Source organism: Lepidochelys kempii, chromosome 5 (assembly GCF_965140265.1).
Source record: "Lepidochelys kempii isolate rLepKem1 chromosome 5, rLepKem1.hap2, whole genome shotgun sequence".
Taxonomy (NCBI): Eukaryota; Metazoa; Chordata; order Testudines; family Cheloniidae; genus Lepidochelys; species Lepidochelys kempii.
In genome coordinates this window covers 47,390,790-47,405,465 of record NC_133260.1, presented here as the reverse complement: position 1 = coordinate 47,405,465, position 14,676 = coordinate 47,390,790, and the positions used below count along the sequence as shown (strand labels likewise).

Sequence of the window (14,676 nt, the reverse complement as noted above, 5' to 3'; positions counted from 1 at the left end):
GGAATAGTAGGTAGGTGGGAGGGGGGAAGTAGGGTGAGAAGAGGGGGTGGGGGGAATTTGGGACGTGCAGAGAAAGAGGCGACTTTCCCCCAGCTCTCTTCTTTTATGGAACAGTCATGGAAATAGATGAAGAATTGAGAAGATCAACTCATTCCAAAGTAAATGCCTGAGGAAGCTCTTCACAGTCCATTGGAAAGAACATTCTTGCAACATTAAAAATTCAAAAAGGAGAGCAAACCCAACCTACAGCAAATATGGAAAGATAACAATGGACCTATTTAAGACATGCTTTAAGGACGTCACCAACATGACTTCTGTGGCAAGTTATAATATGAACATCACTTGGAAAGGGGGGAAAAAAGAGGAAGACCTAGAGAAACATTATGTAGAATAATACAGAAAGAAGCCAAATCCATTAACATGACACTCAGAAGCCTGAACAGACCAGAAGAAGACCAGAATAAATGGTGGAAACTGGTGAACACCCTTTGCAACTGAGGTTATGAGAAGATAAAGGAAAGAAAAATTACACTAGAGTTTAAGAATATTAACTTTGTATATTTTGGTATGTGATATTTGACAATTTTTGTTTTAAGTTATGAAGTTTCCACTCTGAATCTCAATGTCTACTGCTATTAAATAGTTGTCTGACACCCCTCAATTTCCTGTGAAAATTTAAAGATCATTAATAGAAAAGCTGAAAAACAAAAACATTGATATCAAAAGTATATAAAATCAAATTTTGCCAACCCTAATAATCAGTTATTGCTCTACACCTAGTTTATATTAAATCTAAAACGTTAGAATTAAACCTCATGAAGTTTCGAAACTAATCTTTTAGCTAATTTCTACCAGAATAATTAAAATACGTAAGTTACAATTGACATGTAGTACCCCTCGGAACATTTATACTGAAAAACTAAAAAGAACAACTTAGCATAGAGTCTTGAAAATCAGTACTCAGGTTAGACCAGAGGTTCTCAAAACAGTGTTCCATACAGCACTGTTGGTCTGCAGCAAGCTGGCCAGCCCTGTGGTACTAGGTTCCCTGTTAAGTCACATTAAAATGAGCTGCAAATACATTCAGTACTTAAGGAATTCCCGTTGCCATAGGGATGTTAACATGATTACAGATAGGAGAGGATGCTTTGGACATTGGTTTGTGTCACTTTCTGATAACTAAGGCAGTCACAGACCAGTTCACACATACTGTACGACAACCTGTCCACCAGTGGTTTATATGCTCGGAAAACTGAGGTTGGAATCCAACATTCAAAAACCGCCAATTTCTCACCCCAGAACGGAAAAAGCACACTTCGTCATTATGTCTTAGGTTAGAAAGGCTCATGAGATGAATGATGTATTCCGTTGCACTTTGATTCATTACAGGATAGAAGAAAGTGGTTTCACTGAGGCAAAGACTATCCAAATAGTTCTTCAGGAAACTACTCACAATAGATCTTGGACAGTATCAGACAAAACTGTATGGAACCAGTGTCATTAAGAAGCACTGCTGCCTGCAGCGCAGAAACGGAGTGGAAAGTATGGTTTCACTGGCATGTCTCCCCCTGTTCCACCCCATAGATTTATACTGTATGGATGTATGCCAAGGTTTTTTGAGTTATGACTTTTTAATGACCACGGAAAAATATACATGCAAGAGCAAAGTGTCATCATATTTGTCTTCTCCAAAGCATGAGAAGACAATAAGAAAAGCTAAATTTTCCTCAGAGTTAGTGTGAATCCAGGTTCTACTGAAGTCAATTATTTCCATGGGTCATTTTTGCTAGTCCTTGACTTATGGCTTCTAAAACTGTTGTAAAAGCAGCAGATAGAGCTGGCCAACTGATGAATGGGAGTTAACAAAGGGTCAAATTTGAACTTTTACTCTAGTCAGCTAGCACTTGGGAAGTGACTAGTCCAAAACATAGCATGCTTCCTCAGCAGCATGGGTAGGCTTGGAAGAATTTGATTTTCATCAGTAAATGTTTGTCCATGATTTTACCATGCACACACAAACAAACAAAAAGTGTTTCCATAGACAAGCAAAATTTACAATCAGGAAAAGAAAAATGCTGCTTGAACTTGAAGTTTGATTTAAGGATAATTATTTTGTATATTTTTGACCTGTGATGTTGACAATTTGTTTTAACAGTTATAAAGCTTTAACTTTTTGAATCTCAATATCTACAGTCACTAAATAATTATTGGGTAACCCCCCCACACACACACTCACACTCAATTTCCTGTGAAACTGGAAACTGAAAATTAAAATAAAAAATAAAAAATACTTAAGAATAAATATCGATATCTGTTGAAATTATATAACAATAAAAATGGAATTCTGCCAAGCCTAAATATGGGTTACCATGAGTACATCAAATGTATCCTCTGTTCCTTATACTGAGTCCCTATATAATATCACATCAAGTTCTAGGACTCAATCCTTCTCTTCAAGCCCTGGTCTACACTAGGAGTTGAGGTCGAATTTAGCAGCGTTAAATTGGTTTAACCCTGCACCCATCCACATGACGAAGCCGTTTTTCGACTTAAAGGGCTCTTAAAATGGATTTCCTTACTTCACCCCCAACAAGGGGATTAGCGCTGAAATCAGCCTTGCTAGGTCGAATTTGGGGTATTGTGGACACAATTAGACGGTATTGGCCTCTGGGAGCTATCCCAGAGTGCTCCATTGTGACCGCTCTGGACAGCACTCTCAACTCAGATGCACTGGCCAGATAGACAGGAAAAGGCCCGCGAACTTTTGAATTTCAATTTCCTGTTTGGCCAGCGTGGCAAGCTGCAGGTGACCATGCAGAGCTCATCGGCAGAGGTGACCATGGAGTCCCAGAATCGCAAAAGAGCTCCAGCATGGACCGAATGGGAGGTACAGGATCTGATCGCTGTATGGGGAGAGGAATCCGTGCTATCAGAACTCCGTTCCAGTTTTTGAAATGCCAAAACATTTGTCAAAATCTCCCAGGGCACGAAGGACAGAGGCCATAACAGGGACCCGAAGCAGTGCCGCGTGAAACTTAAGGAGCTGAGGCAAGCCTACCAGAAAACCAGAGAGGCGAACGGCCGCTCCGGGTCAGAGCCCAAAACATGTCGCTTCTATGATGAGCTGCATGCCATTTTAGGGGGTTCAGCCACCACTACCCCAGCCGTGTTGTTTGACTCCTTCAATGGAGATGGTGGCAACACGGAAGCAGATTTTGGGGACGAGGAGGAGAAGGAGGAAGTGGTTGTAGATAACTCACAGCAAGCAAGCGGAGAAACCGTATTTCCTGACAGCCAGGAACTGTTTCTCACCGTGGACCTGGAGGCAGTCGCCCCCGAACCTACCCAAGGCTGCCTCCTAGACCCGCCAGGTGGAGAAGGGACCTCTGGTGAGTGTACCTTAAGCAAGCATGTTTAATGATTAATTTGCCCTGGCATTCGTGGCTCTCCTGGATATACTCCCAAAGCCTTTGCAAAAGGTTTCTGGGGAGGGCAGCCTTATTCCATTCACCATGGTAGGACACTTTACCACTCCAGGCCAGTAGCACGTACTCAGGAATCATTGTAGAACAAAGCATTGCAGTGTATGTTTGCTGGCATTCAAACAACATCCGTTCTTTATCTCTCTGTGTTATCCTCAGGAGAGTGATATCATTCATGGTCACCTGACTGAAATAGGGTGCTTTTCTTAAGGGGACATTCAGAGGTGCCCGTTCCTGCTGGGCTGTTTGCCTGTGGCTGAACAGAAATGTTCCCCGCTGTTAGCCACGGGGAGGGTGGAGGGACTAGCCACGTGCTGTGGGGAGGCAAAATGCGACCTTGTAACGAAAGCACATGTGCTGTGTATGTAATGTTAACAGTAAGGTTTACCATGAAAGAGTGTAGCCATTGTTGAAAGGTAGCGGCAGCGTGATGAGAGGAGGCTGAGGCAGCTGGAGGATTAAACTAATATGCTCCAGCGTACGGTTGAGCTGCAGGAAAGGCAGCAGGAGCACAGACCGCCGCTACAGCCCCTGTGTAACCAACCGCCCTCCTCCCCAAGTTCCATAGCCTCCTCCCCCAGACGCCCAAGAACGCAGTGAGGGGGCCTCCGGCCACCCAGCCACTCCACCCCAGAGGATTGCCCAAGCAACAGCAGGCTGGCATTCAATAAGTTTTAAAGTTTTAAACTTTTAAAGTGCTGTGTGGCCTTGTCCTTCCCTCCTCCACCACCCCTCCTGGTGCTTCTCTCCTCCACCACCCCTCCTTGGCTACCTTAGTAGTTATCCCCCTATTTGTGTGATGAATTAATAAAGAATGCATGAATGTGAAGCAACAATGACTTTATTGCCTCTGCAAGCGGTGATCAAAGGGAGGAGGGGAGGGTGGTTAGCTTACAGGGAAGTAGAGTGAACCAAGGGGCCGGGGGGGGGGGGGGGGGGGGTTCCATCAAGGAGAAACCAATGGAACTTTCACACCGTAGCCTGGCCAGTCATGAAACTGGTTTTCAAAGGTTCTCTGATGCGCACTGCACCCTCCTGTGCACTTCTAACTGCCCTGGTGTCTGGCTGTGCATAACCAGCGGCCAGGCGATTTGCATCAACCTCCCACCCCGCCATAAACATCTCCCCCTTACTCTCACAGATATTGTGGAGTGCACAGCAAGCAGTAATAACAGTGGGAATATTGGTTTCGCTGACGTCTAACCGAGTCAGTAAACTGCGCCAGTGTGCTTTTAAACATCCAAATGCACATTCTGCCACCATTCTGCGCTTGCTCAGCCTGTGGTTGAACAGCTCCTGACTACTGTCCAGGCTGCCTGTGTATGGCTTCCTGAGCCATGGCATTAAGGGGTAGGTTGGGTCCCCAAGGATAACTATAGGCATTTCAACATCCCCAACGGTTATTTTCTGGTCTGGGAATAAAGTCCCTTCCTGCAGCTTTTGAAACAGACCAGAGTTCCTGAAGATGCGAGCGTCATGTACCTTTCCCGGCCCTCCCATGTTGATGTTGGTGAAATGTCCCTTATGATCCACCAGTACTTGCAGCACTATTGAAAAGTACCCCTTGTGGTTTATGTGCTTGGTGCTCTGGTGCCAAGATAGGAATATGGGTTCCGTCTATGGCCCCACCACAGTTAGGGAATCCCATTGCAGCAAAGCCATCCACTGTGACCTGCACATTTCCCAGGGTCACTACCCTTGATATCAGCAGATCTTTGATTGCGTGGGCTACTTGCATCACAGCAGCCCCCACAGTAGATTTGCCTACTCCAAATTATTCCTGACTGACCGGTAGCTGTCTGGCATTGCAAGCTTCCACAGGGCTATTGCCACTCACTTCTCAACTGTGAGGGCTGCTCTTATCTTGGTATTCATGTGCTTCAGGGCAGGGGAAAGCAAGTCACAAAGTTCAAGGAAAGCGCCCTTATGTATGCGAAAGTTTTGCAGCCACTGGGAATCGTCCGAGACCCACAACACTATGCGGTCCCACTAGTCTGTGCTTGTTTCCCGGGCCCAGAATCTGCTTTCCATGGCATGAACCTGCCCCATTAGCACCATGATACCTGCATTGCCAGGGCCCATTCTTTGAGAGAAGTCTGTGTCCATGTCCTCATCACTCTCGTCACCACGCTGACATCGCCTACTCGCCCGGTTTCGCTTTGCCGGGTTCTGGTGCTGCATATACTGCTGGATAATGCGCGTGGTGTTTAATGTGCTCATAATTGCCAAAGTGATCTGAGAGGGCTCCATGCTTGCCGTGGTATGGCGTCTGCAAAGAGAAAAGGTGCAGAACGATTGTCTGCCGTTGCTCTGACGGAGGGGGGGCAACTGATGACATGGCTTACAGGGCTGGCTTACTGGGAATTAAAATCAACAAAGGGGGTAGCTTTACATCAAGGAGAAAGAAAAACAACTGTCTCACAGAATGGCCCCCTCAAGGATTGAACTCAAACACCTGGGTTTAGCAGGCCAATGCTCAACCCACTAAACTCTCCCTTCCTCTGGTATTTCAGGCAGGACTTCACGGAGGGAGTGGGGAGCAAATGAATACAAAACAAATCTGTTCTATTTCTTGTTTTGATCCACTTCATCTATCTCTTACATCTTTGGCTGGCAGCAGACTGTTCAGAAGGACTGCAAGCCATCCACATCTACTGGCTGCCCGGCAGAAGATGGTACAATAGGACTGCTAGCCATCCTCATCTCCTGCCTGCTCACCATAAGATGGTACAATAGGACTGCCTGCAGGACTAAAGAGAGTGATCTGGTTGAGTCACTCCTAATTTAGTCCCTGCACCCATATCTGGGCCAGAAGCACCTCGGACATGATGAGGATGGTTTTCAGGCCTATTGTACCGTCTGCTGCCACAAGGCAATGGGTTGCTGCTGATGTGTAGCAATACAGTACCGCGTCTGCGAGCACTCAGGAGGCATATGATGACAGTGAGCTGAGCAGGCTCCATGCTTGCCGTGGTATGGCGTCTGCACAGGTAACTCAGGAAAAAAGGCGCAAAACGATTGTCTGCCCTTGCTTTCACGGAGGGAGGGTGGGCCTGATGACAAGTACCCAGAACCACCCGTGACAATATTTTTTGCCCCATCAGGCATTGGGATTTCAACCCAGAATTCCAATGGGCAGCAGAGACTGCGGGAACTGTGGGATAGCTACCCACAGTGCAACACTCCGGAAGTAGACGCTAGCCTCGGTACTGTGGAAGCACTCCGCCAAGTTAATGCACTTTAATGCACTTAGAGCATTTTTTGTGGGGGGACACAATTGACTATATAAAAACGATTTCTAAAAAAAGACTTTTTTAAATTCAACCTAATTTCGTAGTGTAGACATACCCCAAGTCATTTAATGATCGGGACCCAGGATACCGAAAAGATCAACCTGAATTTTTAATGCAAGGACCGCATGTGACAACTCCCTTCCTCTGGCACAACAGAATTGTCTATTTAAAGGTAACAGTCATTTGTGAGCGCAGCAGAGCTTTCTTGGGGGAGTGGCTCAAAACTGGAGAAAACACTGGCAGGATTCAAGAATTACCACAAACCTCAGCACTTTCTATTCCAAGGGCAAGGCACACTTTCACCTTCCCTTCATTAATACATAAATGAAGGGGACACCACCATCAGGTCAAAAACAGCAAGCAAGAAGAAAAGCTCACCCAAGTAGGGTGCAATACGCATTGCTTAATGCACTAATGGAAGGGACTCTGCTCTGGGTGCAGCATAAGAACTTGAGTAAAGACTGCGCCATTGAAGCCAGATTAAAGAATTTTGGGGCCCTGTGCACTACGGAAATTGGGAACCTACCACCTCCCATAAACTTAGAGCATGTGACAGCAGCAGCAGCGGGCTACAGATTCCACTAAAACCCTTTGGTGGGCCAAAGGTCTTTCTCTTCTCTCCACCCCAAAATAGCTACATACTCATCCATGGGGTAATAACAAGCAGCGCCAGCTCTCAAGGCGGTTAGTCAGCAACAGTAGCCAGACCATGCGTGCTTCTAAGGAAACAGCTCCTGGGGCAGTTATGTAGTGCCATCCCCTACTAGAGCAATAGAGCACACTCACAGCAGCAGCATGCATTATGGCCAGCAGCAGGTCCACACAAAGAATGCAGGAGTAACACAGTGGGGGGAGAAAACTTCTCCCTGCCCACCTTCCGCTATGTGGGGTAATAGGCCAAATAAAGTGATCTGACGGGTTAGATGCGGTCCCCGAGCCACCAGCTGCTCAGACCTTTTCTTTTCTGTTGGTGGTTGAGGGACCCATCCTGAGAGCTGTGCAAGTACACATTGGTTAACTGGGTCTGGAGTCACTTCTATAGACCTATAAAGCCAGCCTTTGAGTAGGAATAGGTAATTATTTATATTCTTCATAAAGACTCTGCTCTTATGACTAGGGGTAATAGCAGCCATGGGTAATGGGGCTAGAAGTTATCCGTGGGTGGAGAGTGTGTAAGCTTGGACATCCCAAGACTTGCTAAACCAGGGACACTGGGAAAGTAGTGTTTAACTCCTCCCCCTCCCCACATGCTCTTCCCATTCTTTACTTATTATTCTGAGTCAGAAGGCATAGTTCAGGAGCTTTGACTCCGTTACCAAAGTATCCCTGAGACCAAAGCTGTCATGGCTCGTTTTGTAATAGTTTTGATTTGTCGTGCCAATGAGCACATGGGGACCTCTTCTTCTGTTGCTCTGTGCATGCGTCGGTGCTTTTACTGACATCTAAGGGGTGTGGAGTTGTTGGGTGGTGGTTACTCAGAGTGCGAGCATATAATGGCATCACAGTTCTAATATACTGTACCATGTTAAAATTGCAACCAACAGAAACGGTAATTCTTGGCCGTGTGTTTTGTAGGTGGATGGAGGTCTGTTTGGCTGAAGAACTGCCACCCACTACTGAACTGGAAGAAGGCTTAAGAAATGGAGTTTACCTTGCCAAACTAGCAAAGTTCTTTGCCCCTAAAATGGTCTCTGAGAAGAAAATCTATGATGTGGAACAGACACGGTATAAGGTAACTAAGGTTTCGTTGGCAGCTGATTAAAACCAAAAGTTAAATATTTGTTTCTCTATCTTTCCCACTCTGTTTAAATGTTTTAGCACTGGGCTTTGCAGAAAGCTAATGAGTGCTTATGTCATGTTAAGATTTTCTGCATCAGCAGACTGTGTTGTGTCCTAATACATCTGGAATTCTACTCCTCTTGTTTCACTTTTTAAGATCTGTGTTGTACTTTTAGTTAGGAAAATTACTCTACCTTTCTTTCTCCCGCCAGTTGCACACACAAATTACTGTATAACTCCCCATAGTCCAATGAAGGACTGACTGTGGTCACCAGCTGGGACATGAACTTGTGGCACTGAAGAGCAGGGAGGCAATATGATAAAATATGAATAACCACTATACAGAAAAAAACATGATAGCTGTACTTAAGGGTTTTTTAAGACCAAAAAAAAGTACTTTCAGCTCCAGTGAAAACTTTTTGGTAAGGACACAAAGCATTACCATTTGTAAAATTACAATCCATTAGGAAATAGGGGCCTAAAGCTCTATGAGACTATTTTTAAAAACAATTACCAAATTCTTACATGAACTGCTGTATAATTTGTTAGCAAATATCCCCCTTATGAGATCTGCATGTTTTTGTTTTAATATCAGACACTTTATCATGGAGGAACAAAAATCAGTCAAACAAATCAAGCTCTGCTGTTAAATTCACAAGCTGCATAGTTACTTGGTGATGATGGAGAATGCGTGTATGTACATTAGTTTATATTTGGGGACCTCCTTTAAGAGCTGCTTTATTTCAGTTTGCGTAAGGAGACAGCTGGAGAATGCAAATTTTAAAGGTAGATCTGTTTTTTGGGGTGTTCTCTGTGCAGGTCCAAAATCTGTTCAGGATCTCATGAGATTAAAAAAATGTATATAGCTTAAAAATTGTGTTTATACTTTTAAAAGATTAAAAATTTTCTCTTGCTTACCTGCCACATCTGTAGTTCAGGTTTCTGTCTCTCTAGTGGCCCCTAAAACAGGAGTATTTTTCTTCCCTTTTTTTGTTTTGTTTTTTAAGTGGTGGTCTTGTCAATTGTTAGGGGAAAATAAACCTTGAGTCCTGAATTTGAGGCTTGAAATGTAGTGGTGATCCAACTGATTTTATATTCCATATGTTTTTAGATTGTAAATATTTGTGACTTACAAGCTTGTCTACATGAACACATATGGCATGACGAGCTGTGGTGTAAATTTATAGCTTTCTAGTGTGCTGAGTTTGCACATATGAGTTTTGCACATTGACTGTCTGTGTGGACACTGTTGCTGTGCAATAAAAGTTCCCTAGTATGTACTGAAATGACCTTGGGAACTTTTAGTGCATAGCAGCAGGCTCCACACAGACAGTCAATGTGCAGCCCGCAGGAATGCTATAGATTTACACCACAGCGTGCTGTGATGTACATGCTTTGTGTAGATGTGTCCCAAGTTACATGCACGTCCCGTTACTGAGTTGGAATCTTGAACGGTTTATCATACTGCATTGCAAATTGTATGTGTATTTCAGAAGACATTACAAAATACTATGTTTTTAATTTATGAAAAACTGCAATCTTTCGAAAGAAGTCTGTACAGGTGTAGACCTGTCTTGTTGTTAGTTTCATCTCCATAAAAACTAAGTAATACTACCAAATATGAAGTCCACTAGAAACTTTGTCATTGCTATTGATCTTAAGGTGGAAGGAACTCCAGATACCACTACAACAGGCAATTGTATATAACTTTAATGTAGATTTACCTTTAGAAATGCCTCATCTTAAATTTTGGTGATTAGTACAGAAAGTCTATGGTGCAAATTTTCTCATGTGTCATATCTTTTCTGTACAAAGATACTGTTATGTGGTAACTGAAGTGATGTATTCAAAGCCAAAAATGTTGAAAAACTGCCAGTTCAAGCTCTCTTATAAAACACAAAAACCCCTCATTTTCAGCAGTTGTGTGGCTGAAAATAGGATAACTGATTACTAGTATAATTCACAAACTGGCATGTTTGTGCCTGTTTTCATCATAACTTTTATATGAACTTAGTGTGAATTTTTTACATGAATTACAAACCCTGAGTGTGAAATCCTCTTGCCATGTGAGTAGAGAGGTGCAAGCTTTTTGGGAAGTCCAAGAACAGCAAAAAACCAAAATTCTCCATACTGCTTCAGCACTGAGTCAACTCTGACCTAAAGGGGCCTCTCCCATGAAGGAGAAAGTAGTTATTTCCCTATGCTTACAATCCTGCTACTGCTGAGACTACAAAACCAGTGCCAGTTGGTGCCAAAATTTTTGTGATGTGGCCACGTGCCCACTAGGAAACTGAGACAACCAGACTCAACTTGCATAGGTCATTGGACAGCAATCAAATGGTATTTTTTAGTCACAGTTGACCTAGACTGGATCTGAAAAGCTTTTATTTCATACCATTATGACTCATAAGACCTTTCATTCAAAGGAATGTGCTAGTGGGGAGTTACCTTCAGACTGAAGCTTGGAGCAGCTCACCAGCACATCTCCAGCTTCACATAGGAAGTAGATTCAGGTTGATGTAATCTACAGAGGGGTGGACAGGCCGAACCTGAGTGGTGCTGTGACTCCACCACGTCGTGACCCTGCTTGGTTTGGAGACATAGTCAAATGTGTTTTTAACAGCTGTTTCCAAGATTTCACATACTTTTTTCAAATTCACGATTTCAGTGACCAAATTTTGGTATAGTTGGTTTCTTATAGTGGTGAGACTTCTAGAGTTGCAATCAAGGAGTTACCTGGAAATGCCAGGTGGGCACTTGCATGTGGAATAGGTTCTCAGATATTGCCTGTTGAAATTGGATGGAGGGATGAATGGTGCTTAGGGAGGCTTTTTTCTGTTGCTTTTTAAGCAAGCTATAAGAAGAGGATATGAGTTTTGCACATGCATATGTTCATGTGACGCTTTCATTGGGAAATTATGCCTCAGAAGATTGGATTCTAGGACTGTCAACTTTGGAAACTGCTTTTTTCAAAGTGAGAACTTGTACTGAAAGAAATCATTTAAAAAAAAAAGTTCTGGCTTTTTATGGGAAATTTCTTTTTAAATGGTGAGCTTTAATCGTGAAATTAAAGAATTTGAAATTTTTCTGTGAATTTTTTGACCAGCTGTGATTAAATGGCACTTTACAGAACAGAGCTAAACATGTTCACAGCTCTCAAGTACTTAACATTCAAATGCATATATGGCATCTTAAACTTACATCAGTAGCAACTAATAACTAATCTATTATATATTTTCTTGCATACATAAGTAAAGGATGGAAAAACAGGCTTTTCTGGTCTCTTTTCAAGGTACCTCTGCCTCTTTCCCCTGGCCTCCTTTTCTGGAGATGGTTTGGAAAAAATATAGAACCAAGAGCACCAAAAGTCCAAGGTCAAACTCAAAAGAAAGCAGAGCTTTGTCTAATTTATCCATACCATAGTCGTGTCCCATGAAAAGGGAGGGATTTCTGAATCCACACCTGGCAAGCTGGCCAAATGCTGAAATGCTTCTTCCAATAGTCTTGAAAACTGTTTGCAATTTCAGGAAATTCTGCCTTCTTCAAATATTGCTTTTCTACAAAACTTAATTAAATGTTTTGCATTAAAATCATGGATACTTCAAATTTCCAACTTAAGATTTTAAAGACTACTTGTGCTCAGAATGGACTTTAAAAAAAAAAAAAGGAAATGAGTGAATTTTCAGTGGAATAAGGCTTGTTCTTTTAGTGGAAAAATTAGTATGATATTTCAGTTAAGTGGGCCCACTTCTCAGATTCTTGGCAAAAATGATTTTCATGGGCTCTTTTCTAAATTGCACACACCTCTAATTACAAATCACCTGAACTCCCCGGTTCTCCTGGAGACATTAATGACTAAACATCCCTTTTTTGTAACAGCCCTGTCTCTCATATTTGTATTCAGGCTTGCCTTGCCCAACCAGAACAGGAGTTCTGGAGTTCTGGATCTGGAGTACTGTGTCCAGTTTTGGGCCCCACACTACAAGAAGGATGTGGATAAATTGGAGAGAGTCCAGCGAAGGGCAACAAAAATGATTAGGGGTCTGGAACACATGACTTATGAGGAGAGGCTGAGGGAACTAGGATTGTTTAGTCTGCAGAAGAGAAGAATGAGGGGGGATTTGATAGCTGCTTTCAACTACCTGAGAGGTGGTTCCAGAGAGGATGGTTCTAGACTATTCTCAGTGGTAGAAGGGGACAGGACAAGGAGTAATGGTCTCGGGTTGCAGTGGGGGAGCTTTAGGTTGGATATTAGGAAAAACTTTTTCGCTAGGAGGGTGGTGAAACACTGGAATGCGTTACCTAGGGAGGTGGTAGAATCTCCTTCCTTAGAAGTTTTTAAGGTCAGGCTTGACAAAGCCCTGGCTGGGATGATTTAATTGGGGATTGGTCCTGCTGTGAGCAGGGGGTTGGACTAGATGACCTCCTGAGGTCCCTTCCAACCCTGATATTCTGTGATTCTATGATAGGAGCCTAATAAGCAAGAAGGCATCTAGAATGCCTCTTCACCTCTTAACAATGGGACTCTTTGAACAAACTTGCTTGGAAACAGGATTTTGGGCACAGGCATTGGGATTACAAAGTCCACCTAAGAGGATGAGTTAAATGGCATGTAACTGCCTTATGATTTGGCACGCAGCTGAAACACTCTGGTTTTAGGGTCACATATTGAAAACTTAGAATGTTATTCACAGGAGAAGTGTAAAATTGTTAAGCAAAGGCAGGTAAATAGCAAAAGAAAATAATCATTCAAAATAATAATCTCTTGTCTTCCTCCTCCCCTCCTTCCATATTAGAGATCGGGCCTTCATTTTCGACACACGGATAATACTGTGCAATGGCTAAGGGCAATGGAATCCATTGGTCTACCTAAGGTAAGTATTTAAATGACATGACACAACAATTTAAATGACATGACCCACGGACAAAGTTAACTAAAACAGTGAGATTATCTTCTCCTTAATTTGCTTAAATAAAATATTGTTGAAAGCTTCAGTACGGGAAGACCTAGTTCAGGAAATCTAAAGTTTAGAAATGTTTGTTTCCTTTCAGTGTCTTTTGTCCCCTGTCACCTTCCATCTGCTACTCATTATTTTGTCCTATTTTCTTCCTATTTATTTCCAGTGACTTTTTCTAGTCTCTCCTGAATCTTCACAGTAGATCCCATGCTGTCCTTCTATCTGATTCACTCTTAATGAGTTCTCTGGGTTTCTTTCATGTTACTTCCTGTCCTCCTCCCCTTCTCTCTTTGCCCCCACCTTACACATTCCCTTTGCTTTTCTCTCCCTTTCTGTGTTGCCTGTCAACAGTTTCTCCTGATCAAAGATATTTAATACAAGGCTGGGTGGAAGCCTTTGCTGTGGCTGTTTTCGGAACAGTGCTTGGTGCATCTCAGTCACTGGGGACCAATGACACTTCTGCACCTTTATGCATTTGCTGAGGCAGCTTGTTAGCCAGCAATGTTTCTTAAAAAGCTCTTTTGCCTCTTCATATCTGTAGAATATTAACTCTTATTTCAGACCCTATTGCTTGCTTTAGGCTTGTTCAATTTATTTGGTGGCTGGCTATGTCAGTTCATCAGATATCTAGCTTCTCTTACTTCTACTCTGTCTCCCTCTCTGAAAGGTTTCACTCATGTCATGTCCCCTCTGTGCCAGGGAGGGTCTAGAAGGGCCAAGAGCTTGCTGAATCAGCCACAGGCGTGGTGACATAATGATATGGAGTGTTGCCTATGACTCTCCCTGTGGGTATTCCAAGTTGTGAGGCACCTCGTTATCACCTGCCTTTAGCTTGAGGAAGTTTTGTCTGTACCTAATGGGAGGACAGCTCCCCAACTCCACTGAACATGGGCAACATAAGCACTTCACTCTAGGCCTTGCAGGCCTTGCTGCTCTCTACAGCTGCTTAGGCACAGCCCAACCCTTGAGCTTTCCAAGAGTCTGCCTGGCCTGTCCAGGCCTGGGTCTGCTGGACACTCACAATATTCACAATTTGCTGCTTCCAAAGAAGCATGACACCCCAGTTTACCAGTTTTGCTTCAGATCGCTGCTTTGCATAACTCACTGCACTTACACTTTTTTACTATAAACATATCTAAGTTTGTTTTAAAAAGCTTAGAGAGT

The 14,676-nt window shown here is 43.2% G+C and overlaps 1 protein-coding gene across 4 annotated transcripts in view; it reads left to right on the top strand.

Annotated features, from left to right (window-relative positions):
* IQGAP2 (IQ motif containing GTPase activating protein 2) overlaps positions 1-14,676 on the top strand; it is a 229,954-nt gene that overhangs the window by 108,040 nt on the left and 107,238 nt on the right. For all 4 annotated transcript variants that reach the window (XM_073344187.1, XM_073344188.1, XM_073344186.1 and 1 more), the window contains 2 exons: positions 8,351-8,507; positions 13,351-13,428. In XM_073344187.1, coding sequence (XP_073200288.1) covers positions 8,351-8,507; positions 13,351-13,428 — 235 coding nt within the window. The remainder of the gene's footprint in view (positions 1-8,350; positions 8,508-13,350; positions 13,429-14,676) is intronic.